Below are 27,441 nucleotides of genomic sequence, written 5' to 3'. Positions count from 1 at the left end.
CATTATTACCTACCAAACAACCTTATTACCTACCAAACAACCTTATTACCTACCAAACAACCTTCTTACCTACCAAACAACTTTCCTACCAACCAAACAACATTATTACCTACCATACAACCTTCCTACCAACCAAACAACATTATCACCTACCATACAACCTTCCTACCAACCAAACAACATTATTACCTACCATACAACCTTCTTACCTACCATACAACCTTCTTATCTACCATACAACCTAAATACCTACCAAACAACCTTCTTACCTGCCATATAACATGCTTATCGATAGTATACGTAACTTTTCAATCGACGATATATCCTGCCAGCACTTCCAAGCAGCTACAGTATATTACCATTTTGCTTATTACTCAAACTCTGTATGAATCATTCATTTCTATTCGTGCATTTTTCTATACGTCTGGATTAACTTTGGAAAATGAAAGCAAAAATTCATAAGGATTAACGTACCACTGCCAAAAAACTCTAAGAAAAATTTGGGAGCTGTTTATTCCTGCATGACTTTAGCTTTTATAAATCATTTCTGAAAAGAAACCCCTATCTTACGAGACTGTTATGAAAAAAATATGAAGGTGAGAAAAATACAATCAACATGAGTGTTCTAAATGTAAAAGTTTAGCGGGGTTAGGCCAGTACTCGATCCCAGGAGTTCATTCTGTTACACTACTGCTCTACCTAGTCGACAGGGCTACCTAGTCAACGGCGGCTTCATTTATATCCCAACGGAGGTTAAGGGGGTGGGGGCTACGTATGTATAAATATCTAGAGCGCTTTATCTGGAATGAACAGATTTCATGGTATACAATGATTTATACAAACAAGTATAATTGCAAGTACTGCGTAATCTATGACAACAAAATTAGTCAAGTATTCAAATAAAACACACACCAAATTATAAACGATATGTAACATGACTTTTTGTGTTTTGTCAGATTTTGGAGGAACTAGGAGGAGTGAGTTTTGCCGGGGCAGAGTAAATGGTATCTACAAAGATCCACATTCGTGCGAGAAGTTTATCGAGTGTTCTCATGGTATCACGTATCGCACGAGCTGTGGACCCGGACGTGCGTTCCACCCCCAATTTCTCATCTGTGACTATACCTTTAATGTGCAAGGGTGTGCTTAGTGGCCTATGTGTGGACATACCGCTTACAACAATGCTCAACTAATGTCTCAAAAACTTTCATATACACACTGTTCTTTAAATTTTCTGATGCGCGTTTCAGAGATCAAAATGGCGGACCATTGAACAAGAAATTGTTTTCATTGGTTTCTATTTTACATGTACGTAACCATCCTCGATATCCAGGAGTTACGCTTACTTCCGCTCTCTACACCCCGCGAATTTGTCATGGCAAAATTAAAGGCTCGATGTGCGCCACCTTGTTGAAAACTAGTTCGATCCTTTGATGTACATCAAAAGAATCTCGCGGTTACGTAACGGTAAAATTGACAGGCTTTGAAGTCGGGCGTCTCTCCTTTGTAATCTTCAAAGGATATGTATCAGCCTAGCTATGGGTCAATATTTTTTACCTGAGACCAATCAAACAGCTATCTTCGTGCCTTCAATTTTGCCATGACATATTCCAGGGGTGTAGAGAGCGAAAGTAAGCGTAACCCCTGGATATCGAGGATGATACGTAACCTGTTGTAGTAATCTACTTTAATAGACCTGTCAAATAGAATTACGACTCATAGGAGTATGTTTTTAAATTGTATGCGCTGGATCGTCACACATTATATCAATACCTGCCAGACAGGTGGTACTAGAGTCAGCGTGTTCAAAACAAAGATCTCATGGCGGGAGCACTTAAAATGGTACGACTGTCCAGGGCCGTTTTCGTTTATCGCGATCCAAACGGTTGAACCGGTTAAACCAGAATTGTTCGTTTGTGAAAAAGGTCGGACTTAGTAATATGATGCGCCTTGACAAAGGCTTACAAAGCCTGCATAAAGATTTGCAGGTCCGCCAGGATTTATACCCGAAAATGCTACTTTTAAAAACAGACAAACCGGTTGTTCCGCATAAACGAACAGGCCTTTTGAACAGTTTGTGTAGGCTATCGTCGGTTCTTACTTTCTATCGTTGCACCCTCCAAACACTTAGTTTAATAAGTTTGATACAGAATTATTATATGAAATAAAAAGAAAAAGGAGAAAATTTGAATGTTTGTTTTTTATCAGTTAGAAATATGTATGTAAACATTCGATGTGAATATGGAGTAGTAACAAATACATATATTACATGACGGTAAGTAAATCCTGATGCACTCATCATCCACAGGAACCTAAGTATTATCACAGTATGTGTGGACCATGCACTCATCACCCACAGGGACCTAAGCATTATCACAGTATGTGTGGACCATGCACTCATCGCCCACAGGGACCTAAGTATTATCATAGTATGTGTGGACCATGCACTCATCACCCACAGGGACCTAAGCATTATCACAGTATGTGTGGATCGTCTACTTGTCTGTAAGGAGTGTCATCAGAGGGTTAGTTGCTTACATCTGTAGAAAAGGTGACGGGCATTCTAGGTTCTAAAAGGGAACTCAACGAACTTTCTTGCTGCAGCTCTCTGTTGAGTTTGCCAAGTAAGCTTAGTATTGTTGGAATGATTGATATCTTTCCTTTCACTTTCTTTATCCATGCAAAATGTTCACTATTTATGTAGGCGTGGTCTCTTTCAGAGCCACGTTTGGAATATTTCACATTCAATTGGTTAGTTATTGTAGGTGCATGTTTCTTCTGGTGGTTTAACGTCGACATTACCCACGGACGTAAGTACGTGTTTTTCACCCCAGTAACACTTCTCACAATAAATGTTATTTTAATAAATGTTGTTTTACATATTTATTCAATATCGAAAGTATAAGGGAATACCTATATTTAGATCAAAACAAAAGGATTTGACGGCATTTTTTAAATGTTAATGCCGGTATGAATGCATCAGAGAGGTACATACTACGCTTTAGATGTTTCATACATATGTATTATCAGAGACGTATAATACGTATTATATTATTATACGTCTCTGTTATGTAACATAAAGCCCTACCTTGAAACCCTAACAGGTGATTCAGGATAAATATGTATCTATCCAATTTGCGTTGATACCAGCATAAACATTGAAATTGTCAGAAAATTATTATCAGCTTTTAAACCCAGTTGAAGCAATATTTACATTTAATTCGATTCCTTGGTCAAATAAGGCCTGTGGAGGTCACGTGACACTGCCTATTCACAGAAACATTTTTTTCCGTATGAAAAATACGTCAGTGCATGCTAATTGCCAATACGTGTAAAAATAACTTCCACGGCTGGTCAATAGTCTGTAAATATCAACCACGGCTGGTCAATAGTCTGTACTTATCAACCACGGCTGGTTAATAGTCTGTACATATCAACCACGGCTGGTTAATAGTCTACATATCAACCACGGCTGGTCAATAGTCTGTACATATCAACCACGGCTGGAAACAATTGGATTACATAGAAGTTGAAAAATTCATACATATTTCTGTAAAAAAAACAACTAGGTGTGGGTAAAAATACATGTAATGACCTTGTATATTACGAATAAGGTAGACTTCCAATGTGTATTGTTTGGAAAATAAAAATATTAAAATACTGGGTTAAAGTGAAAGAAACAGACAATTGTATATTGAAAGCATGTTATGGACAGAGAATATTAGATAATGATGATTGGATTATAAATATACAATCAGAATTGAATAAGTTAGGATTAGGGTATTTATGGAATAACTGCTATGAAAGTAAGATTGTGTACAAGGTAATAGAGCACAAATTGTATGATATACATGTACAAGAAATTTTGTCTAAAATACAGAATTCCCCAAAAGGAACATTGTATCAGCATTTAGTAGATGATTTTGGTCTGCAATACTACCCGAAAAAAAACTATTGATCAGTTGTATAAGAACAGTATTTCATGTATTCGCTTAAGCGCCCACAAGCTCAATATTGAAATTGGAAGATACAATAATTTAGCTAGGTCCAATAGCGTTTGTATATTATGTGATACTCATGATATTGAGGATGAGTTTCACTTCATCCTTAAGTGTCTTATTTATGTAGATTTACGGGTGAGACACCTGAAGCCATACTATTTTAGTCGTCCCAGTGTATTTAAACTTGTTCAATTGCTCAGTGCTAATAATGTAAAAGATTTGTGTAATCTTGGTAAATATATAAGATTTGCTTTTAAGAAGCGCTCTCAGTCATTTTAGTATTATCACATTCTTGTGTGTGTGTATGTGTGTGTGTGTGTGTGTATGTGTGTGTATGTGTGTATATGATACGATTATATACAATTATCACTCTCCTGTACATCATTTCTCTGTTTAACCTGGTAATATGTATTAATATTGTGTTTTGTATCTTTTAGGTCGTAAGGCTTACAGAATAAACTAATTGAATTGAATTGATCACATGATAGGGAAATTAAAACAAGTTACAAGAGGCCCAGAGGGCCTGTATCGCTCACCTGGATATCTAAGCAGTCATGGCAAACATTCTCCAAATGAGATCCAAGGGAATATGCCAGACCCCAATCCAATTCTTGTAGTATGTCTGTATTAGATTTTTCATGCCCAGCAATTTAATGTATGGTTACGGGGAGGGAATATCAACTGATTCCAAGCTGTGACTCAGAAACTAGATCCCTAGGGTTGTGGCCAGACCCAAGGATCAATTCTAATATCATGACTGCATTTCTCTCTTTTTGCCCAGCATTTGTATATATAGTTTTGGGGTGGGGATCTCAACCGTTTCAAAGTTATGACCCAGAGGTTAAGTCTGCAAGGGTGGGGCAGACCCTGGGGTCAATTCTAATATCATGACTGCATTCGTCTCATTATGACCAACAATTGTATATATAGTTTTGGGGTGGGGATCTTAACCATTTCGAAGTTATGACCCAGGGGTTAAATCTCCACGGATGGGGCAGTCTCCAATGCCATCCTGGAAGCATATGTGCATTCATCTCTTTATTCTCAGCAATTGTATATATGGTTATATGGTGGGGATCTCAACTGTTTCCAAGCTGTGACTTAGAAACTAGGTCCCTAGGAGTTCGGTCAGACCCCAGGGTCTATTCTAATATAATGACTGCATTCGTCTCTTTATGCCCAGCATTTGTATATATATATTTGGGTTGGTGATCTCAACCATTTTAAAGTTATGGCCTAGGGACTAGTATGTATCCAAGGGTGGGGCCAGACCCTAGAGCCATCCTGGAAGCAAATGTGCATTCTTCTCTTTATACTCAGCAATTGTATATATGGTTATATTGTGGGGATCTCAACCATTTCCAAGTAATAAACCTTTTTTAGCCCCTCCACTTGTACAATTTTGAATCCCTGCCTCCAATGAATGCTTCCGACCAAATATGATCGATATCCATGGCATAGTTTTACAGAAGAAGTCCTTTATAGCAATATAGCCAAATTGCCCCCTTTTGGCTCCGCCCTCAGTCCCCTGGGGGGGGGGGTCAGCCCCACCATTTGTACAATTTTGTATTCCCCACCACCTAGTGATGCTTCCAGTCAAATATGGTTTATATATATCTCTTAGTTCCAGAGAAGAAGTCGCTTAAAGCAATATAGCCAAATAACCCTTTTTGGCCCGCCCCTCAGCCACCTGAGGGGTCAGTCACACCATTTGAACAATTTTGAAACCCTGCCTCCCATGAATGCTTTTGATTAAATATGATTTATATCCAGTGCATAGTTCTACAGAAGAAGTCGTTTGTAGAAATATAGCCAAACTGTTCCCTTTTGGCCCCGCCCTTCAGCCCCCTGGGGGTGGAGTGGGGGGTGGGGGGTCAGCCCAACCATTTGTACAATTTTGAATCTCCACCACCTAGGGATTCTTCCAGTCAAATATGGTTGATATATACATGTATATCTTAGTTCCGGAGAAGTCGCTTAAAGCAATATAGCCAAATAACCCTTTTTGGCCCCGCCCCTCAGCCACCTGGGGGTCAGTCACACCATTTGTACAATTTTGAATCTCTGCCTCCCATGAATGCTTTTGATTAAATATGATTGATAACCAGTGCATAGTTCTACAGAAGAAGTCGTTTGTAGCAATACAGCCAAATTGTCCCCTTTTGGCCCCGCCCTTCAGCCCCCTGAGGGTTCAGCCCAACCATTTGTACAATTTTGAATCTCCACCACCTTTGGATGCTTCCAGTCAAATATGGTTGATATATATCTCTTAGTTCCAGAGAAGAAGTCGCTTAAAGCAATAAAGCCAAATAACCCTTTTTGGCCCGCCCCTCAGCAACCTGGGGTGTCAGTCGAACCATTTGTACAATTTTGAATCCCCACCACCTATGGATGCTTCCAGTCAAATTTAGTTAAATTCCAATCAGTGGTTAAGAAGAAGAAGTCGTTGAAATAAATTGTTGACGGACGGACGGACGACGGACAGACGATGGACGACGGACGCCACGATATGGCATAAGCTCACCAGGGTCCTTCGGACCAGGTGAGCTAAAAATGTGTAATCCTCACGCCTGAAGTTCCCGCTGTCATATTTCCCTATTTGGAGCCTCTCTTTCGATATATGCTTAGGACTGAAGCAGACGACAACAATGACGCTTCAATCAGACCATCTTTACTATCATGTTATTGGTTTATCTCGGTATAATCGAATACTTAATTATTGCCCTTGTAGTTGGGAAACACGATTCTTTGTTTCCCTTGATTAATCAAATTTCACTTAGCTTTGCCCTCGTGAAACATGATGAATATTTGGGAAGCCAAGAATCGTGTTATCAAATTGCATTGTATTGAATGACAATATAAAATGCTCATCAAAAAAAGAGTTTGTTATCGAGTTGTGTAGCGAGGTTTTAACGCCGAAATTCAATGTTGATTTGTAAGCCAAATTATTATCTTACCAATTCCACACATCCATATACAGTCTGTCAAAACAGAGATTTATAGTATATAGTCGCTGGTCAAAATGAGCCGAATTTATATTACAACTTTAAGAAAACAGAAACATTAGCGCTGAAGAGCTATTATTACCACAAAACATAAGAAAAAATATCACAGCAAGGTAACAAAACATATATAAAAGTACTATTGCTAAGTATGGGGAAATTTGTTAAAACATATTATTATAACTTAAGTTTTCTGGATGATTAATTTCAAATGTTTGCTTATAATTAGTTTTCTCTTTATTTTCTCCATTCTTGAAGAAGATATAAATACATATTTATATTACTGTTCTTATACAACCAGATGATTTCCCAATGAGGAGACAATATTTGCTATAACTTAAACATGAGAAGTAGGTTGTGGAATATCTCGTAGGTCAGAATTGGTAGGATGTTTTAATATTACCGTATGTGAATGCTGAATTTCAATGTATGTTGAAACATGTGACACTTTTATAAACTAGTTTACTAAAACTCTTACACCTCTGTCTAGTAAACATTTCCCAGATCTGTAGGGAAGGTGACAAGTTGACATACACTGCCAAATACACAAGTGAACTCACACAGGTAACACTTACCCGATTCGAAGTCGCCCTGATCAGAGACGTATATTACGTCTCGGTCCTGATTAACAGAATCTGGTCACGCTCATATGCATTTACTTTGGTTACACACAGAATTCACCTTTGGCCATAATTAATCGATAGCTTTTATTCTTAGAAAGCCGAGTCCGTCAATTCAATTCTTTTATTCTGTAAGCCATTTCGGCTTATAAGACAAATTACGTGTGTACAATACAGTTATTATATAACAATTACATACATAGCATTCATGCAATTGTACCTGTAATAAGGAGAGTAATATATGCCAGACACACACACACATATATATATATATATATATAAGACTATGATACTCGAGAACGTTGCTTAAATGCGAAATGTATGAATTTTCCTAGATTGTTTATTTCTTTAACATTATTTACACTAAGTAATTGTATAAATTTAAACACACTTGGTTTGCGATAATAGTATGGCTTTAAGGATTTAAAGCGTATGTTGCAATAAAATGGACACTTCAAAATAAAGTGAAATTCGTCCTCTATATCATTGAGATCACATAATTCACATACCCTTTCGGTCCTAGCAGTATTCGTATATCTCCCACTTTCTATCTTAAGGTTATGTGATGATAATCGAATACGGGAATACGAGGTTAACACGAGGTTCCATTCCCTGTTGTTACATACGTCTCATTGTGTGGTTGTCTACGATTTCGATAACAGTTTAGTAATGACTGCCTGTGCTGTTAAGGTTAATTTATATACATTATAAACTGTATGAAGCCGATACTAAACACAACAATATAAACAATAGTATAGGATACACAGAATCAAACTGTTTGGAAATTGCATATCTGGAAAAAATGAAGTTTATTATATAACGAACTCGGTGCAATCCAAATAGACTTCCGACTCGCGTGCGCTTTGGTAAGAGATTCAGACAGGTTATCATCTCTTTAGAAGATATGTCTCTGTTAGTGATGTTCAAGTTCAAGTTCTTTATTACTTTAAGTCGGTTGACTTATCAGTTATAACATATATACAAAACAAAAATGTAGATATTATAAAACGTTCCACTTTCTCTGTGTTTGATTTGTTTTGTGTTTCCTATATATACGTCTTTGTTTTTACAGTAGGAATATGTTCAAAAGCGTTTCATTGACAATACATATATAATACAAACATATAAGTTAAAATAAAAACATTGTCGACAAAAGAATCAGACAACAGGCTATGCCTATATCAATCTTCTTCTATTTCCGGTAGCTATGTACAATGATTAAATGTATATAATGTTGTAATTCATGTTCCTCTCACACACATGCACACACACATGCACACCTACATTGGCTTAAGCGTAATACTCATTGTTAGAGGGGCAAAACTTGCCTTGGTAATAATAACAATACATGAATATTAATTTGGAATTTATCTAGCATGTATAAGTAACGAAACGTTTTGATGATGTAATATAAAAGTCAACATGTATAAGAATAGTTTTATTTAATTGTTCAGATGCATTACTAATACCATATTATAAACAGTGCATATTTAAATATCATAATAGATTATAAATAGTGGTAATATGATGCCTCATATTTGAATACAGAGGACATTGAAAGAAAAAATGTATTAGATCTTCCCTCTGTGCACCACATACACAGGAAGCATCATCAAGCAGATGGTCTTGTAACTTATCAAAGTTAGATCACTTTCAAAATTTCTTAGCTGACATAAATTGATGTTAAATTTCCTCGGAACACAGTTGATAAAAGTTTCTGAGAAAGACGTATTAAAGTTGCTTTTTAAAAGATGAAATTGAGATAGAATCTCGTACAGTGCTATCAAGTGCATTCCATTTGACCATTGTAGAAGGCAAGAAGCTATTCATATAAGTAGTAGTTCTTGTCTGTGGTATTCAAAATCAGTTATTTCTGAAGGTATAGCTATTCATCATCGAGATAAGTTGGAGTGTAATTATTATAAATCTTATACATTAATGTTAGTTTATGATTTTGTCTTCGTGTGTGTAATGTTTCAAGTTGTGTTTCAGTATACAGAATGTGATGAGATGTACCTCGTCTGAGGCCATTATAATTTAATATATTCAGTACTTAACATTCATAATATACAATTTTAAAATTTGTATGAGTGTAGCAAGATTCTTATTTCGATAACGTTTGATAATGCATTGTGAAATTGGAGGCAAGTCTTTACCACTTTTGTACATTAAGACATGTCCTAGGGTTCAATGAGCGTACACTCAAGTTGTTGTAACACGTTAAAAGTTCTATAATATATCTAATTTACAAGACCTTATAGGGGACGAAAGGTTTCTAGAAATTAGAGGGAAAATAAAAAAAAAAGATATATATAGTTAAATATTATGTCGTCCTCTGAATTGTACAACACTATTATTTATAAGTCTGACATCTGTGATCATTTCACCATAATGCCCTTTTTTGCGTCCAGTTTTCTTGCTGAATCACTCAAAATCAGAATATTAACCAAGTTGATGATATGCAGTTTGTAATTGTACACTCAATCTATAACTCAAAGTTTATAATTTTCTTTTAATTGTAGAAACCTTTTATTCTCAATTATGTCTTACATATTAACAGGTTTATGGCTTAATGTTGTTTGTTATTACATGTCTACATAGGTTTTATAGAACGAAGATCTTGACCTCAGAGTACTCGTCATTATAAACACTAACGGTGGGGAGTATCCAATCCAAAGTGATTAAACAACAAATCTAGATCTATCGGCTACGGCTAATAGATAGCAGTTCAGTCGGACACGTACTGGTTACAGCAGTCCATTAGATAGCAGTTCAGTCGGACACGTACTAGTTACAGCAGTCCATTAGATAGCAGTTCTGTCGGACACGTACAAGTTACAGCAGTCCATTAGATAGCAGTTCAGTCGGACACGTACTAGTTAATGATTATTACAAAGAGTAACGTAAGTTTGAGAGTATGGGACTTGAACATGTTTAAATTGGCTGAAAGTTGTAGAACTGTAACTGGAGTGATGTAGATAGAGTCTATCAAGAAATGTAATTGTTAGTGAATTATATTTGTTTCCCCGTCGGAAACATATGACATTTGTTATATATTTGGTTATATTTACAAATGATCAATATCATTTTTAATTGCATTACATTTTTTCCCCCGTCGGAAACATACGACATTATTTATATATTTGGTTATATTTACGAAGGATCAATTACATTTTTAATTGCATCGGTACCTTTTTTCCCCCGTCGGAAACATATAACATTATTTATATATTTGGTTATATTTACGAATGATCAATTACATTTTTTCCCCGTCGGAAACATATGATATTATTTATATATTTGGTTATATTTACAAATGATCAATTACATTTTTAATTGCATTACAATTACATTTGTTTCCCCATCGGAAACATATGACATTATTTATATATATGGTTATATTTACGTTAGATCTTCCTGAACTCTAATGAATCTGGGATATATATAAAAAAAAAATGATATCTAATTTTTTATTTTATTTTATCTTTATAAGGGTTATCTCAGAGATAAGGTACTTATAATATCACATTTGAACAAGTAAATAGATTTGAACACATATAAGAAACATTAATTATTTTTCCCATTCAAACCGGTAATTATTAAAGCCGAAAACTTTTAATATTACCAGTATTTGTTTACCCATTGTTTACCTATAGATAACTATATCAGTGTCATTCGACTGACAGTGTTTGTTTAACACGGGTTAATCCCCGATCCATCTACCATAGATTCCCACCTACTTGTGTACGTAGCGCGAGGGACCGAACTCGTAGATAATATACGGGTGTTAATTGCCCAAAGACCAGGATCACTATGGCCTTTGTGACGTCACCGGTCTGTATGCTGTCGATTACTTCCGTAACGACTTGTCACCTCCATTGTCTAAACACGGCCATCTTGAGTACACCCCACAACTAACAATCAGCAAGCCAAACTCTGGACCGCCCTCCCAGCTGACTCCGTCCAATGGGTACAGCACATCGCACGCCAAAGACACGGGGTAGTTCCATAAATCCACGAGAATTGTCAGAACGTCACCACAGCTTCTGATACTGTTCTAACATACGCATCAACGCTCTAGGATCTCATCAGAAACACTCAACTTAAATAACAAACAAACAGCACTGATGGATGCCTCCTTACTTCAGCCCCTGTTTGTCGATTGTAGCGTCGAGTACGAGTTGGATATGACAAGGTTCCCTGGGTGGGACGATCCCGAGGCCAGGGCTCAACCGACCTTGATGCTGCCCTACCCCGACCGTCAATACAACAGCTCGTGTCCGTCTGTTGATGATGAGCTACAGAATGTTCTACGGAAACTCAGTACGACCGAGGACGAGTTCCAGACCCTACTACGGGAATTCATTATGACCGAGGATGAGCTCCATAGTTTTGTCCAGGACTTCTGCCCTAGTTTAGAGTCTAGTGAAGACGACCTTCCTTCAATTATTGGTGAGTTGAAAAAAAAAGAGAAAAAAAATGGAATTTCTACATCTTTCAAAGCATATAAAACAAAGATCAATTGAATACAGATAATATACATTAATGGATTGTGCTTATATACATTTGCAGTGGGTGACTGGGTACAAATTATATAAAAATGACACTAAATATAAAGTTTTGATGTTTAAAACTCCCCGCAAGCTGAAGTAAATACATTTTATGTTTTAATTCCACTGTTTGAATACTCTCACAATTATTATTTAGATGAAAGTATCACTAGGGTTCATGGTTAGAACATTTAAACTGAACACGGACGGTTTTAGTACACAATTATATGTACTGGTTATGCTTTTCTAGTAAAATTAAGCAGAAATAATGATGACACCAAAAGAGAGAATATCAATGATAGAATGTTATCTAGTTACTTTGTAATACAATTATGGGTTGTAACCCAGTGCCAACAGCATATTAGCAAAACGGGGACGGGAATCGGTATCTCGATCTGAACGGGTTTACGAGGCGTAATGATATAGTACATTGATATAAACTTTTGTTATTATGCCTCAATTACGAATTTGACGTGGAAGATTTATTTCATAAGTGTAGTATGAAATCTTTAAACTTTAGATAAACTTGGTTGATGAATAATCCAGACAGCATTATCATAATCTATCAAAGTATAAAAGTTTACAGCTAAAACCAAGTTGATTGAACAGGAGTTCCAATATGTACAATACACAACTACTATCTACACAAGTGATTTCAAGGGTGAACGTTATAGGAATGTAACCCCCTTATTTATGATTAGGTCGGTAATTACATGATATACTCATTATACACGTATGTTAATTAATTCTTTTTCCCCCATTCCAGATGATGTCTTCAGTTACGCCGATATCTTGTTGACGATGACCGGTGCTATTAGTCCATCAGACAGCGACCACTCCCAGTCTCCAGAGACGTTTGAATCGGCCACACAGACAGACGATACCTTCATGCCGGATGGACCTACCTTGGTGGACTTCTTGTCCGACTTCTACATCAGAGACCCGTCGTCATCGACATGTTTCTCCTCTATCGACACCCTGTCGTCACCGACATGTTTCTCCTCTATCGACACCCTGTCGTCAACACCGACCGTCGAATGCGGCATCGACTTCTATCTCCACAGTCAAGAACTACATCACTCGTGCAGGAAGAGGCAGATTTCTGACGACTCCTATCAACCATCAGCAAAGAGGCAGTGTAACCATGGCGATGACTACCACAACGAACTACTTTCGTCCTTCATTACGGACAGTTCCGAGAACGAGATGAGTTATGGCTTTAGCGGATGTGTTCGTGACTAAATAAATTATAATAATAGTGCGTGCTGAAATCATAATCTGATCTCTGTATTATCACAAATAGCTAGTGTTATAGAACGGACACAACATGCTGGACGTATCTATTAATGGGGGATGCTGTCTGTATCCCGATAAAACGCTATGATGACAGATCCTGTAATAGTGCTGTGTTTTTATTGTTACGGTTTTAATCCGGTCGTTTTTATACTTGTTTTTGAGTTATTATCGTATAATAGTGCCAAAGATGAATAAAAATGTTCAGAAATTATTTCATTGTTTTCTTGTCTTGATATCAGTTTAGCGATTGTCTCCCTCCCCGGACTTGTTTAAAACCTCAACTACTCCTCTCAGATTATAGATTTTGGTTCGTCTATTTTGTTGGGAGTGTGTCTGCATTTGTAATCATACATCCGATTATGTAAATACCGGAAACAATTGTTCAGATTAAATAACAGAAAATAGTCTATTTATAGCCGCCCTTGACCTTCGCTTTCTCACATAGTGACCCACCATTTTCAACAATCAACATTTTCAGAAGATTTCAACATATCTCAAAGCAACACACCTTCTCGACTTCCCAGGGCCAACAGCCATCCAAGTTCGTTTAAGATCTTAAGTATTTCATAGCTACTTTAGCCTATGACCTTTGACGAAGCTACCCCAAGAAAAATCAATAGGCTTTTCCCGCCCCTCCTAAAATTAGCATTTACACAAAATTGTCTTAACAGAATTCTTCCAAAATCAGCATTATTGCATAATTTTAGTCTAACAATAGCTCCTGTAGCCTTGACCTTTGACATATCAATCCCAAATTATAGGTAAGGATTTGTTCTGTCTTCCAAAGAGGTATCAACCACCTAAGTTGAGTCTAGATCTTCCGTATCTTTCAAGAGACAGCATCCGGAAATCTACATTTACCCGAAATTTCAGTATTTTTGAAGCCAATATGACATTGACTTCAAAAACCATTAGACTTCTTACCCTGCCCTTCTGATATTTCAGCCAAGTTAACGTAACATGAGTTATTCCAAAGATTCCATCCGAAAACCATCCGTTTTGGACACACAAACGGAGACACAGACGCATAGACAGACAATCTGCTCTGGAGTTCTTTTCCGAGAAGCATGCAATCACCAGTATTATGATAAACTTTGTGAATGTATCAACTCATCATAACTAACGATTTTCTGAACAAGAATACTATGATGTTTCTAAATGATTCTGCTGTTATCATGTTTAGGGTAAACCTCCGAAACTTGAGTGTAAAATTTGTTACCATACGGTTATCTGAAGCATTCTTCTTCAAAACACAGCTAACAGATATATTGTAAAATGCCAAACCTATACTTGTTATATTATCAGATTTCTTACACATTCCAAAGCTAATTGCGTAGCAGGGAAAACTGTTAGGTTTGATAGGCTAGCTCATTGACATTCACCTCTGGCCTCGATTATAACGTCATATAATCAGACAGCAGTGGTACCGACATCGCCGTTTTTCAGATAATAATTTCCTTACGTTCTTAAAACAATGCTTTGTGATATTAAAACAAGGAGGAAGAACTAGAATCTTTATAGCTGGTCTTCAATTTTATATTGTACAACATTTTATATCCAACATAATGTCCTTATATTTGATATCGTAAAACATTTGTCAGTATACTGTATATCTACACCACGTAACGCCAACAGTACACCTCCATTGTTACACCTACTCTACCACAATATTCAAGTCATTTGGAGTGAAATCACGATAAGTCAACAAGATGAATATGTTAAATCACACCGACCACACACACTGGTACAGACAGAGGGGACAGAGTAATAGCACGTACACACACTGGTACGGACAGAGAAATAGCACGTACACACACTGGTACAGACAGAGGGGACAGAGAAATAGCACGTACACACACTGGTACAGACATATTAATAGCACGTACACACACTGGTACAGACATATCAATAGCACGTACACACACTGCTACAGACATATTAATAGCACGTACACACACTGGTACAGACCTATTAATAGCACGTACACACACTGGTACAGACATATTAATAGCACGTACACCCACTGGTACAGACATATTAATAGCACGTACACACCCTGGTACAGACATATTAATAGCACGTACACACACTGGTACAGACAGAGAAATAGAACGTACACACACTAGTACAGACAGAGGAGGAATAGCACATACACAAACTGGTACAGACAGAGGAGACGGAGTAATAGCACGTACATACACTGGTACAGACAGAGGGGACAGATAAATAGAACGTACATACACTGGTACAGACAGAGGAGACAGATAAATAGAACGTACATACACTGGTACAGACAGAGGCGACAGATAAATAGAACGTACATACACTGGTACAGACAGACGGGACAGATAAATAGAACGTACATACACTAGTACAGACAGAGGAGACGGAGTAATAGCACGTACATACACTGGTACAGACAGAGGGGACAGAGAAATAGAACGTACATACACTAGTACAGACAGAGGGGACAGATAAATAGAACGTACATACACTGGTACAGACAGAGGCGACAGATAAATAGAACGTACATACACTGGTACAGACAGAGGAGACGGAGTAATAGCACGTACACACACTGGTAGACAGAGGAGGAATAGCACGTACACACACTGGTACAGACAGACGGGACAGATAAATAGAACGTACATACACTGGTACAGACAGAGGGGACAGATAAAGAGAACGTACATACACTGGTACAGACAGACGGGACAGAGGAATAGCACGTACACACATCGGTACAGACATATTAATAGCACGTACACACTGGTACAGACAGGAGTAGCACGTACACACACTGGTACAGACATATTAATAGCACGTACACACTGGGACAGACAGGAGTAGCACGTACACACACTGGTATAGACAGGAGTAGCACGTACACACACTGGTACAGACAGACGGGACAGAGGAATAGCACGTACACACACTGGTACAGACAGAGGAGACGGAGTAATAGCACGTACACACACTGGTAGACAGAGGAATAGCACGTACACACACTGGTACAGACAGGAGTAGCACGTACACACACTGGTACAGACAGACGGGACAGAGGAATAGCACGTACACACACTGGTACAGACAGACGGGACAGAGAAATAGCACGGACACACACTGGTAGACAGAGGAGTAATAGCACGTACACACACTGGTAGACAGAGGAATAGCACGTACACACACTGGTGCAGACAGAGGAGGAATAGCACGTACACACACTGGTACAGACAGAGGAGGAATAGCACATACACAAACTGGTACAGACAGAGGAGACAGATAAATAGAACGTACACACACTGGTACAGACAGAGGAGGAATAGCACCTACACACACTGGTTAAGGACTGTATCACTATACAGTATATGGTGTGTATACATACTATCCCTGTGTCCTCCTAGGCCTTTACCAGTATGTCTGGGCGGCTCCTTTGTGTAAAGCAATTGCTTCTGAGCAGAAGATGGCGATCATATGAAATTAATTAACTTAATAATACCATTCACACAACACCTTCCACAACAGTGCTGAGTGATCAGACAGACAACTAATACATGCGTCGTGCATTGTTTATGCTTGTTCGACAGAATTCTCGCCATCTCTCTCCTGGAAAAATCCGGAATTGGATGAAGATTCGCGCACTGTAACTGTCCCTCCTGTTGTAGTAACATCCGTCACCATCACGTGATCCAGCATTGTTTTGACGTCAGAAGGAGGACGCCAGTAGTCTCTTTGCTCCACAGGTTGCGAAAAATGGATAGATTTGCCCGACTCATGTCGAGATTCCTTCTCAAGAATACTAACACCTTGCATGTTTTCTTTCCTGTCCTTCAGAAACATACCGGTCTCAATCTTTTTAGATTTGGAAAAGTCCATATCTTTAATTTTCATTTGTCCTTCGTGGATTTTCTTGACTTTTGGTTTATTAGTCAGCGCTAATAAGCTCGAGTTCGGCTTTCTGATGACAGTGTTTCTTCCAACACCTCGTAATCCCCTACCTAGCCCCCTCCCACGGGACACCCTTCCCCTCCCGGATAAACCACGTCCCCTTCCTCCGAGAGGAGGACGGCCACGACCACGCCCTCTACCAGGAGAGCCACGCCCTCGCCCACGGCCACGACCACGAATGACGCCAACATTGAGCCTCAGTGTTGGTGGGCCGCCTCTTCCGGACAGAGGCGGACGCCCGCGGGGACGACCCCGCGGCCGTTTGATAGGGATCAGTTGGGGAGGGGGAGGTGAATGAGAGCCGTCGGGCGGGGAGAATCCGTGCCCACTTGACAGCGAGTTGAACGAATCATTGTTTTGGGACGAATCCGTAGCTTCCTTGGACAGTGCAAGATCGCCATCAGCCAACACGGAGTTTGAAGCGCCATCTCCATGGTGGGAAGACATCGGACTCTTCCTGTCTGATATCTTGAACGAGATTTCTTCCGAGCTTGAGTCGTCTGTATCGTCGTCGCTATGGGGATCCTTGTCGCTATCCGCGGCCGAGAACTCGGAACTGTCTTGTCGTCGCTGATCCGAGTCGTCCGACTCCTGTAAACACAAATATAAGGGGACCAGCTAGTTCAATACCAGTAAGTTGGACAATAGTAGCTTATTCCTTTCTTCAGCTATAAAACAAGGTCAAAAGAACTTCTTAAAGCTAGACTATCGACAATTATCAATTGCATTTATGGCGATACCGCGATGTACTACAACAACTTGCATGCATCATAATGCTAGCTGTAAAGGCTAACCATTCCCGAGCTTTGACGATGATAAAATAAGGTTTAGTTGTCTAACTACAATCATAGACAAACAGCTGTTGCCAAGAAAACGATGTAGGGGAAGAAGAAAAAAGATCTATCTGCATTTGGTAATTTTTACACTATTCTCACTTGTATATCCCGGCTTAACATACACAAGACATCTGCGGAATGACACATTTGTACATCTCGCCCTGTCTCTGTTTTGACCATTAACCGCACTTGATCTGAGAAACAGAGCTGAACCTCATGGGCTTATCAACGTTTATCTTGGATCATATAAACAGCAAATCATCTGATGCTTGGAGCTAGATGTACACTCAATGTTTAACTATGGTGAAAAAATAGTTGGTTTTGGCTGTACGCTTTACGACACTTAAGTACAATTTTAAATATATTTTGTTTTTGTTTTTAAAAAATTTCAAACGCGGAATGAACTTTTTATAAACTTTCATTTTTTTTTTTAATTTTAAGTTCGACAGAAGTTTACTTAATTTTCAAATATTTCAAATTCAAGTTAAAATAAAAAGGTTTGGCTGATAAATTAGCAAGATTAATCGTCAAACTTGAAATAGTTTATATTTCAAATTCAAAATTCACAGATACCTTACCTAGCCTTACCTTCACGACATTCGTCTGCCTCGTAGGTGGGACAACAACAAAAATGCAAGTCATTTATCATCGATAATAGCAAAACTCTATTTTCTCAGCTTAAATATTCTAATAAAAAATACCGGTGGGACCTGTATCGCACAGCGGTTATTCGATGCTGTTGGAAAACATCTCAAATCTCGGACTTTCAGTGTTAATCGTCAAATTTATTAAAGCAAACTGAGGAAACAGTGAGTTAGCTCACTGAGATATAACACCAACTTTATCTTATCTACATATTCAAACTGTTTGCAGGGGGTATCGGAATGGTCAAATCACAAATCCTTTCCTTCATACACATGAACATAGAAATTGTTCTTCCAATGTGTCAAATAAGAAAAGAAAAAAATTGGGGGGGGGGGATAAATATAGCCAGCAAGCTAATACTATACAGTCAATCTTTGTTGGATTTTTTAAAATGAATCTTACATATTCATACAGGCATCAGCCTAAACAACGATAACCAATTCAACGACAACCTATTGTGACCTTTCAGACAACAACCGCCTATTGTGACCTATCAGACAACGACAACCTATTGTGAACTATCAGACAACGACAACCTATTGTGACCTTTCAGACAACAACCGCCTATTGTGACCTATCAGACAGTAACGGCCTATTGTGACCTATCAGACAACGACAACCTATTGTGACCTTTCAGACAACAACCGCCTATTGTGACCTATCAGACAACGACAACCTATTGTGACCTTTCAGACAACAACAGCCTATTGTGACCTATCAGACAACGACATCCTATTGTGAACTATCAGACAACGACAGCCTATTGTGAACTATCAGACAACGACAACCTATTGTGACCTTTCAGACAACAACCGCCTATTGTGACCTATCAGACAACGACAACCTATTGTGACCTTTCAGACAACAACAGCCTATTGTGACCTATCAGACAACGACATCCTATTGTGAACTATCAGACAACGACAGCCTATTGTGAACTATCAGACAACGACAACCTATTGTGACCTTTCAGACAACAACCGCCTATTGTGACCTATCAGACAGTAACGGCCTATTGTGACCTATCAGACAACGACATCCTATTGTGAACTATCAGACAACGACAACCTATTGTGACCTTTCAGACAACAACAGCCTATTGTGACCTATCAGACAGTAGCAGCCTATTGTGACCTATCAGACAACGACCACCTATTGTGAACTATCAGACAACGACAACCTATTGTGACCTTTCAGACAACAACCGCCTATTGTGACCTATCAGGCAGTAACGGCCTATTGTGACCTATCAGACAACGACAACCTATTGTGACCTTTCAGACAACAGCAACCTATTGTGACCTATCAGACAGTAGCAGCCTATTGTGACCTATCAGACAACGACAACCTATTGTGACCTTTCAGACAACAACCGCCTATTGTGACCTATCAGGCAGTAACGGCCTATTGTGACCTATCAGACAACGACCACCTATTGTGAACTATCAGACAACGACAACCTATTGTGACCTTTCAGACAACAGCAACCTATTGTGACCTATCAGACAGTAGCAGCCTATTGTGACCTATCAGACAACGACATCCTATTGTGAACTATCAGACAACGACAACCTATTGTGACCTTTCAGACAACAACAGCCTATTGTGACCTATCAGACATCGAAAGCTTATTGTGACCTATCAGTCATCGACAGCCTATTGTGACCTATCAGATAACGACAGCTTATTGTGACCTATCAGTCATCGACAGCCTATTGTGACCTATCAGACCACGACAGCCTATTGTGACCTATCAGACAGCGACAGCTTATTGTGACCTATCAGACATTGACAGCCTATTGTGACCTATCAGACAACGACAACCTATTGTGACCTTTCAGACAACAACCGCCTATTGTGACCTATCAGACAACGACAGTCTATTGTGACCTATCAGACAACGACAGGCTATTGTGACCTATCAGACATCGACAGCCTATTGGGACCTATCAGACATCGACAGCCTATTGGGACCTATCAGACATCGACAGCCTATTGGGACCTATCAGACATCGACAGCCTATTGGGACCTATCAGACATCGACAGCCTATTGTACCTATCAGACAACGACAGCCTATTGTGACTTATCAGCCATCTACAGCTTATTGTGACCTATCAGACATCGACAGCTTATTGTGACCCATCAGACAACGACAGCCTATTGTGACCTATCAGACATCGACAACTTAATGTGACCTATCAGACATCGACAGCCTATTGTGACCTATCAGACAACCACAGCCTATTGTGACCTATCAGACATCGACAGCCTATTGTGACCTATCAGACAACGACAGCCTATTGTGACCTATCAGACAACGACAGCATATAGTGACCTATTAGACATCGACAGCCTATTGTGACCTAACAGACAACGACAGTCTATTGTGACCTATCAGATTCTAGACTATACGACAATTATCGGATATTATGCAATGAAAGACCCCTTTTCGACTGTTTGACAATTATATGTACATGCATACTTTTTTCTAAACTACAATGCCTAACACAAATGTTAAACATAGACTAAAAGACATTTTAAAACCTATTTTGGCTAAAAGACATTTAAAACATAAGTATTCCTTTTCCCCCAGATCCACCTGGGAATGGAATAAACTCCCAGAAGAGGTAGCAACACCAGCTACACTGGACGAGTTTAGGGCCAAGCTCAACACCATTGCTTGGCCGCTCAGCATCCGGTAGACTAGCACCCTACGATCCTGTATATACTTTTAACATTTCTGCTATATGACAATGTGAAACATTAATATAACTGGAAGCTGGATGAAGCTAAGGCGAAAATTTCGGGTCGAGATATGTATATATGTCACGAAATGGATGCCAAGCCAAGTTATTTTAATAGAGTGTTACGAATTTAAGCGTATAATCCCAGAAGAAATGCATGTTCTCCAACCACTGTCTTTTACTAATACCATATTGTTCTGTGACGTCACAACTGCATGCTATGATAGCAATGTGATTAACAGAATCTGATTCAACTTTGCAGGCGAGACCGAGTGACCGGAAAACATCCTATTTTTTCTTTCTTCCTTCAAAAGTGTACAGCAGTGATAATTTTCTCCCACTGTTTAAAATATGCTTCAGGTGAAAACAAAAGATATCTGTGCCAACTGTCCAAACAAGTGACGTCATCTGGTTATTAAGGAGCTACTTATTTTTTATAGTTCGTCTTCTGCCAAACAATGCTGTGGACACCAAGAGCCTGTATTTGTGCACACATAGCATCTATGGGTATGGGTAGTTTACGAGTAGTAGTGTGCATCCGAATAACCTCGAAATCCCTGGGGTCATATGAACATACATGTACGTCTGTGACATAGCTTTTAATTATAAAAAAATAAATGAGGTTTTTTAGATGCACGTATTTTTCTGTAAGATTATTACACACACCGTAATCAGGCTAATATTTAGAGTTACCTGCAGTCGCATCTTCTTAGGTTTTGGTCCCCTTCGTCGTACATGGTTCTCTTTTTCGTACCTGTCAGAAGGAGAAAAATGGAGATGGCTATCGAAGTGTAAGTACAAGTGTATCAATGCCAACGTCTTCTCCTTCACAAAGTCAGTGTTAGGCTCATGTGCAACGAAGTATTATAAAACAAAAGTATGTGCAACGAAGTGTTATTAAACAAAAACTTTGTCCGACAAAGTATTATAAAACAAAGGATATGTGCAGCGAAGTATTATAAAACAAAAACTGTGTGCAACGAAGTATTATACAACAAAATGCAACGAAGTATTATAAAACAAAGGTTATGTGCAACGAAGTATTATAAAACAAAAAATATGTGCGCCGCAGTTTTATTAAACAAAAACTGTGTGCAACGAAGGATTATACAACAAAAACTGTGTGCAACGAAGTATTATACAACAAAAACTATGTCCGACAAAGTATTATAAAAAAAAAAATGTGCGCCGAAGTATTATAAAACAAAAACTGTGTGCAACGAAGTATTATAAAACAAAGGTTATGTGCAACGAAGTATTATACAACAAAATGCAACGAAGTATTATAAAACAAAGGTTATGTGCAACGAAGTATTATAAAACAAAAAAATATGTGCGCCGAAATTTTATAAAACAAAAGATATGTGCGCCAAAGTATTATTAAACAAAAACTTTGTCCGACAAAGTATTATAAAACAAAGAATATGTGCAACGAAGTATTATAAAACAAAGGTTATGTGCAACGAAGTATTATAGAACAAAAAATATGTGCGCCGAAATATTATAAATCAAAAACTGTGTGCAACGAAGTATTATACAACAAAATGCAACGAAGTATTATAAAACAAAGGTTATGTGCAACGAAGTATTATAAAACAAAAAATATGTGCGCCGCAGTTTTATAAAACAAAAACTGTGTGCAACGAAGTATTATACAACAAAAACTGTGTGCAACGAAGTATTATACAACAAAAACTATGTCCGACAAAGTATTACAAAAAAAAAAATGTGCGCCGAAGTATTATAAAACAAAAACTGTGTGAAACCAAGTATTATAAAACAAAGGTTATGTGCAACGAAGCATTATAAAACAAAAAATATGTGCGCCGAAGTATTATAAAACAAAAACTGTGCGCAACGAAGTATTATACAACAAAATGCAACGAAGTATTATAAAACAAAGGTTATGTGCAACGAAGTATTATAAAACAAAAAATATGTGCGCCGAAGTTTTACAAAACAAAAGATGGTACTGATTGGAGTTTCCTGACAAGTACCGGCAAGATATTATCTGGGATCTCATTAATTATCATACTTATTTATCAAAGAAATAATGTTTCTCAAAAAACAGTTTTTCTTTTTATAGTGAATATAGAAAATAGAATGCCAATAACATCAGATTATTTTTCGATACTAAAATAAATTAAGTATATTTACAACTTAAAGAGGCAGTATGTTTTGTATTGTTTTACATTCATCAACAATTTCAGTCATTTAGAGAAAATAAGTCATCAAATATAAATACAAATGAAATATTATTTCTACATCTCTCTTTCTAAAAGCCAAAATAAATGCTGAATGTCTATATAACGATCCCAAACCCCTTCCACAACAAATAAGTAAACCATCGCTGCGAGAAACTCCTCGCAGGTATGGATTTTGAAACAATAATATATTCAAGCGAATTAAATCTGAAAAAAAAATATAATCACTTGACATTTAACATTATCATCGAACTTACTAACTAACGAACTAACGAGATATATTACTTATCAAACCATACCCAGGGTCACTTAGATCTCTTCGGTTACGTTAGTTCGTGCAAAAAAAATGTATTGTTATAATTCTGAAAATATGAATTTTGCCATCCGCCTTTCCTTTCTCCTCCACAGGGAAACTAGAAAGACCGTGTACAACAATGAATTCTGGTTAAACAGTTATGGTAAGTTTAGTTTTGTCTTGCTCAAAGTATAACAAAAAAATAAAAAAAAATACACATATTGACAACGAGCTAACCTCCGTAATACATGTCGGCATCCTCCCTATTGTAATATGTATATCCAATATGCTTTAATTTATAGTATTTTATACAAATGAAATAAATTTCCAACCTCAAATGTACACTTGGCATTATAAAGCTTCGTTTAGCCTGCACAGAAAAAAAGTAAGAGTAGAAGAAAGAGAAATTAATTATACGAAATCGTTAGATTAAAAACATAATAACTACGCTATGAGAGGAAAAAAATGTCAGTTCATAACTGCTTCCTTAGATTAAATATCGATCTGAGCAACACATTGCTTGATTATATGTAAACAAAAATATCCACATCAGGATGGACTTGACAATACAGCGATTATTAAACGATTTTCCGAGAAAACGCTAAAAAAACGAAAACACTTTGTTCGCTTTGTTGTAAAAAAAAAGAGAATAATTAACACTAAAAACCTGGCTTTCGGAACACGACTATCGGCCCCCCCCCCCCCCCCCCCGCATTATGTTTATGTACCATAAGGGGGTGTACCTGCAGTGTAGTTGAATTACTTCTGATATGAAATTTATGAATAAAAAGTACGTTAAATACTGTATGTATATATTTCAGGTTAATATGTCTATAAAATGTAACCGTTATTTTTTTTGTGATAATGAAATATATATATCTAGTTCAGTAATGTACAACACGACAGTCAATTATTTTAATTTTGCTGTTTCAATTACTTTAAATTTAGTTTGCACGCTTATTATCAAAACCCTACATCTGGCAATATTTGCATAAATAGCTAACCCAAGTGCATTATATCATACATCCTATCCAATGAATGTATTGTGCAAATTTCTAACAAAATCAACCATGCACGAATATGGCCAACTATGGCATGTTAATTAAAACGATAAAACCGTAACAGCTACGTTACTCACTGAGAGTTGAAAGCCTGGATGAGGCGAGCGTCCAGGATGTTTTCCTCCGGCTCCCACGTGTTGTACCTAGGAAAAGAAAACAAAGAGGATGTAGCAAGATCCGAGGGCGCCGGCCCGGGGGACGGGCGACACGCGACATGTGAAAACTGACCAGGGAGCGTATATACGAGCACTTACTTAGGTGACCAGCCTTTCCACTTGACGAAGAACTCGACTTTTCCCTGCAAAGTAAAGCATATCATTACAGGGATATGTAAGGTACAGTGTCAAGTAGGAATCGCGGAAACCAGTCAGCCCCGTGACCGAGAAATGTCTCCCTTACCCCATACCAGCCTCACAGAAACTCACCCTCCGTATACGCTTCTTCTGTATGCATTCGGCAGCAAAAACGCGTTCCCCCATTGTCCTTATTTCCATAATATGTCCCCAAATCCGATAAATATTACGATCGACACATACGTTCGATCGCCACAACGCCAGGGATATAAATACCACATCCCATAATGCTACCAAGTGACGTCACAAATTAGCATATCTGAGGCCGCAGCGGCCTGTGAAAGTTCAATGCGCCGCGTAGCTGGCTAAAATGTTGCCAAATACATTAATGTCGTACTAATGTTGCCCTTTATATATATTACGAGTTTATTGTTTACTTTTCATATACGTAAATGTATAAATGAAAACTAAGAATTACATTAAATTTGTAGTAGTATTATGCTATCCAAGTCCGTGGTAGTTGGCAGAAGTGTGACTGCTGAAATTGTAACAAAATAGAAAGAAACGTTGTTGTAACTTGATAAGATACCTTTACTTTTAATATCATGGGGTTAATTATATTTAAAGAATACAATTAAATTCCATATTAAAAATAAATATAATAAATATACAATCTAACACTTGTATGTGCGACTCTTATCAAGTTTACGGCATCAGTTTAATTATAATTATAAATCCAAACAGAAACAAAAGACTTTTTTGTATATTATATATCAGAATTTAGAAACAAGAAATTAAATAGAATGATGAAAAGAGTCTCATTCAATAATCATATTTAAATATTGATTTTGTTTTACATATATTTGTAGTCGTTCAATCAATGATGGTTCAGACACAGGTATTCTCTCTGATTTTTTCTGATATTGAAAACGGATTATTTCAGGGGGAAATATTATCACCCCTTTTGTTTGCCATATATGTTTCATAATTGTGAAATGCAGTTTTTATCAGATAATTGTTCATCCATTGAAATACAGGATATCAATATGTTTTTACTTATGTATGCAGATGAAGATGATATGGTGATTATATCTGAAACACCAGAGGGTTTGCAAACAATGTTAGACTCTCTTGCAAATTATACCAAAAAAAAAATGGGATTTGACTGTAAATACTGGGAAAACTAAAATTGTCGTGTTTAGAAATGGAGGATATTAAGGGGAAATGAAATTTGGTTTTACGAAGGAAATAAATTGGATGTTGTTGATCAATTAACAACAATTAAATTACCTGGGTGTACTATTGAATTTTAATGGAAAATTTAGACAAACTCAAAAGCAATTTGATGACCAGGGGAGAAAAGCATTGTTTGCATTATTAAATGTTTGTAAGAAACAATATTTTAATAAAGAAACTCAATTGTCTTTTTTTGATACTTATGTAAATAGTGTTTTAAGTTATGGAGCAGAAGTTTGGGGCTTCCATGCCGCACCAGATATCGAAAAATTGCATGTGAGATTCTGCAAACAAATATTAGGATTACATAATAAAACTAGTAATGTTATGGTGTATTATGAACTTGGAAGATACCCCATGCAAATAGCTAGAAAATTACGTATATTTGAATATTGGATAAAACTGAAAGACAAAACAGATTGTGTACAGCATGTGACCTGAAAAATGTCGAGGACGAGTTCCATTTCATTTTAAATTGTCCTTGTTATATTAATATAAGGTTGAAACTAATTAAGAAATATAATGTAAGACATACAAGCATGAACTACTTACTTGTGAGAATGTATCCGACATTAGAAATCTTGGCAAGTATTTAATACAAGCAAACAAAAGGAGATCTGAGCTGATAGCTCGTTAGTGTTCACGTGTGTGTGTGTGTGTGTATCATATTGTATGTTGTCTCTGTATTATTTTGTATATACGTTATAA

At 37.5% G+C, this 27,441-nt stretch overlaps 4 protein-coding genes across 11 annotated transcripts in view; 2 read left to right on the top strand and 2 right to left on the bottom strand.

The window, feature by feature from the left end:
• Positions 1–1,473, top strand: part of LOC110441885 (chitinase-3-like protein 1) — a 45,836-nt gene extending 44,363 nt beyond the window's left edge. The window contains exon 12 of one of the 2 annotated variants that reach the window (XM_021485170.1): positions 957–1,473. In XM_021485170.1, coding sequence (XP_021340845.1) covers positions 957–1,150 — 194 coding nt within the window. In that variant the 3' untranslated portion in view covers positions 1,151–1,473. The remainder of the gene's footprint in view (positions 1–956) is intronic. The other variant, XM_021485171.1, reaches the window with a different exon arrangement.
• Positions 1,474–11,211: 9,738 nt separating this feature from the next.
• On the top strand, positions 11,212–13,980 carry LOC110441890. Its single transcript, XM_021485185.1, has 2 exons — positions 11,212–12,075; positions 12,940–13,980. The coding sequence occupies exons 1-2, from the start codon at positions 11,751–11,753 to the stop codon at positions 13,413–13,415; spliced, it is 801 nt and encodes a 266-aa protein (XP_021340860.1). The 5' UTR covers positions 11,212–11,750; the 3' UTR covers positions 13,416–13,980.
• Positions 13,981–14,989: 1,009 nt separating this feature from the next.
• On the bottom strand, positions 14,990–16,305 carry LOC110441889 (KH domain-containing protein 3-like). 5 transcript variants are annotated; one of them, XM_021485180.1, is made up of 2 exons: positions 15,287–16,305; positions 14,990–15,251 (listed from the first exon to the last, which is right to left on the bottom strand). In XM_021485180.1, the coding sequence occupies exons 1-2, from the start codon at positions 16,280–16,282 to the stop codon at positions 15,171–15,173; spliced, it is 1,077 nt and encodes a 358-aa protein (XP_021340855.1). In that variant the 5' UTR covers positions 16,283–16,305; the 3' UTR covers positions 14,990–15,170. The 5 variants fall into 5 exon arrangements, with proteins under 5 accessions (XP_021340855.1, XP_021340856.1, XP_021340858.1 ...); XM_021485181.1 differs by having other exon boundaries at positions 14,990–15,691; positions 15,818–16,305; XM_021485183.1 differs by having other exon boundaries at positions 14,990–16,083; positions 16,210–16,305.
• Positions 14,990–25,789, bottom strand: LOC110441888 (chromobox protein homolog 8-like). Of its 3 annotated transcripts, none has more exons than XR_002461962.1 (6): positions 25,630–25,789; positions 25,459–25,502; positions 25,282–25,347; positions 22,338–22,398; positions 16,177–18,008; positions 14,990–15,437 (listed from the first exon to the last, which is right to left on the bottom strand). XR_002461962.1 is itself a non-coding variant. In XM_021485178.1 (5 exons), exons 1-5 carry the CDS (start codon positions 25,696–25,698, stop codon positions 17,040–17,042), a joined length of 1,209 nt encoding a protein of 402 aa, XP_021340853.1. In that variant the 5' UTR covers positions 25,699–25,789; the 3' UTR covers positions 14,990–17,039. The 3 variants fall into 3 exon arrangements, 1 of the variants encoding a protein (XP_021340853.1); XR_002461963.1 differs by having other exon boundaries at positions 16,312–18,008; XM_021485178.1 differs by having other exon boundaries at positions 14,990–18,008.
• Positions 25,790–27,441: the final 1,652 nt, after the last annotated feature.

Source organism: Mizuhopecten yessoensis, unplaced genomic scaffold, assembly GCF_002113885.1.
Source record: "Mizuhopecten yessoensis strain PY_sf001 unplaced genomic scaffold, ASM211388v2 scaffold716159, whole genome shotgun sequence".
In the NCBI taxonomy this organism is placed as follows: domain Eukaryota; kingdom Metazoa; phylum Mollusca; class Bivalvia; order Pectinida; family Pectinidae; genus Mizuhopecten; species Mizuhopecten yessoensis.
Note: the sequence above shows the minus strand (reverse complement) of the source record. Positions and strands in the feature narration are given on the sequence as shown.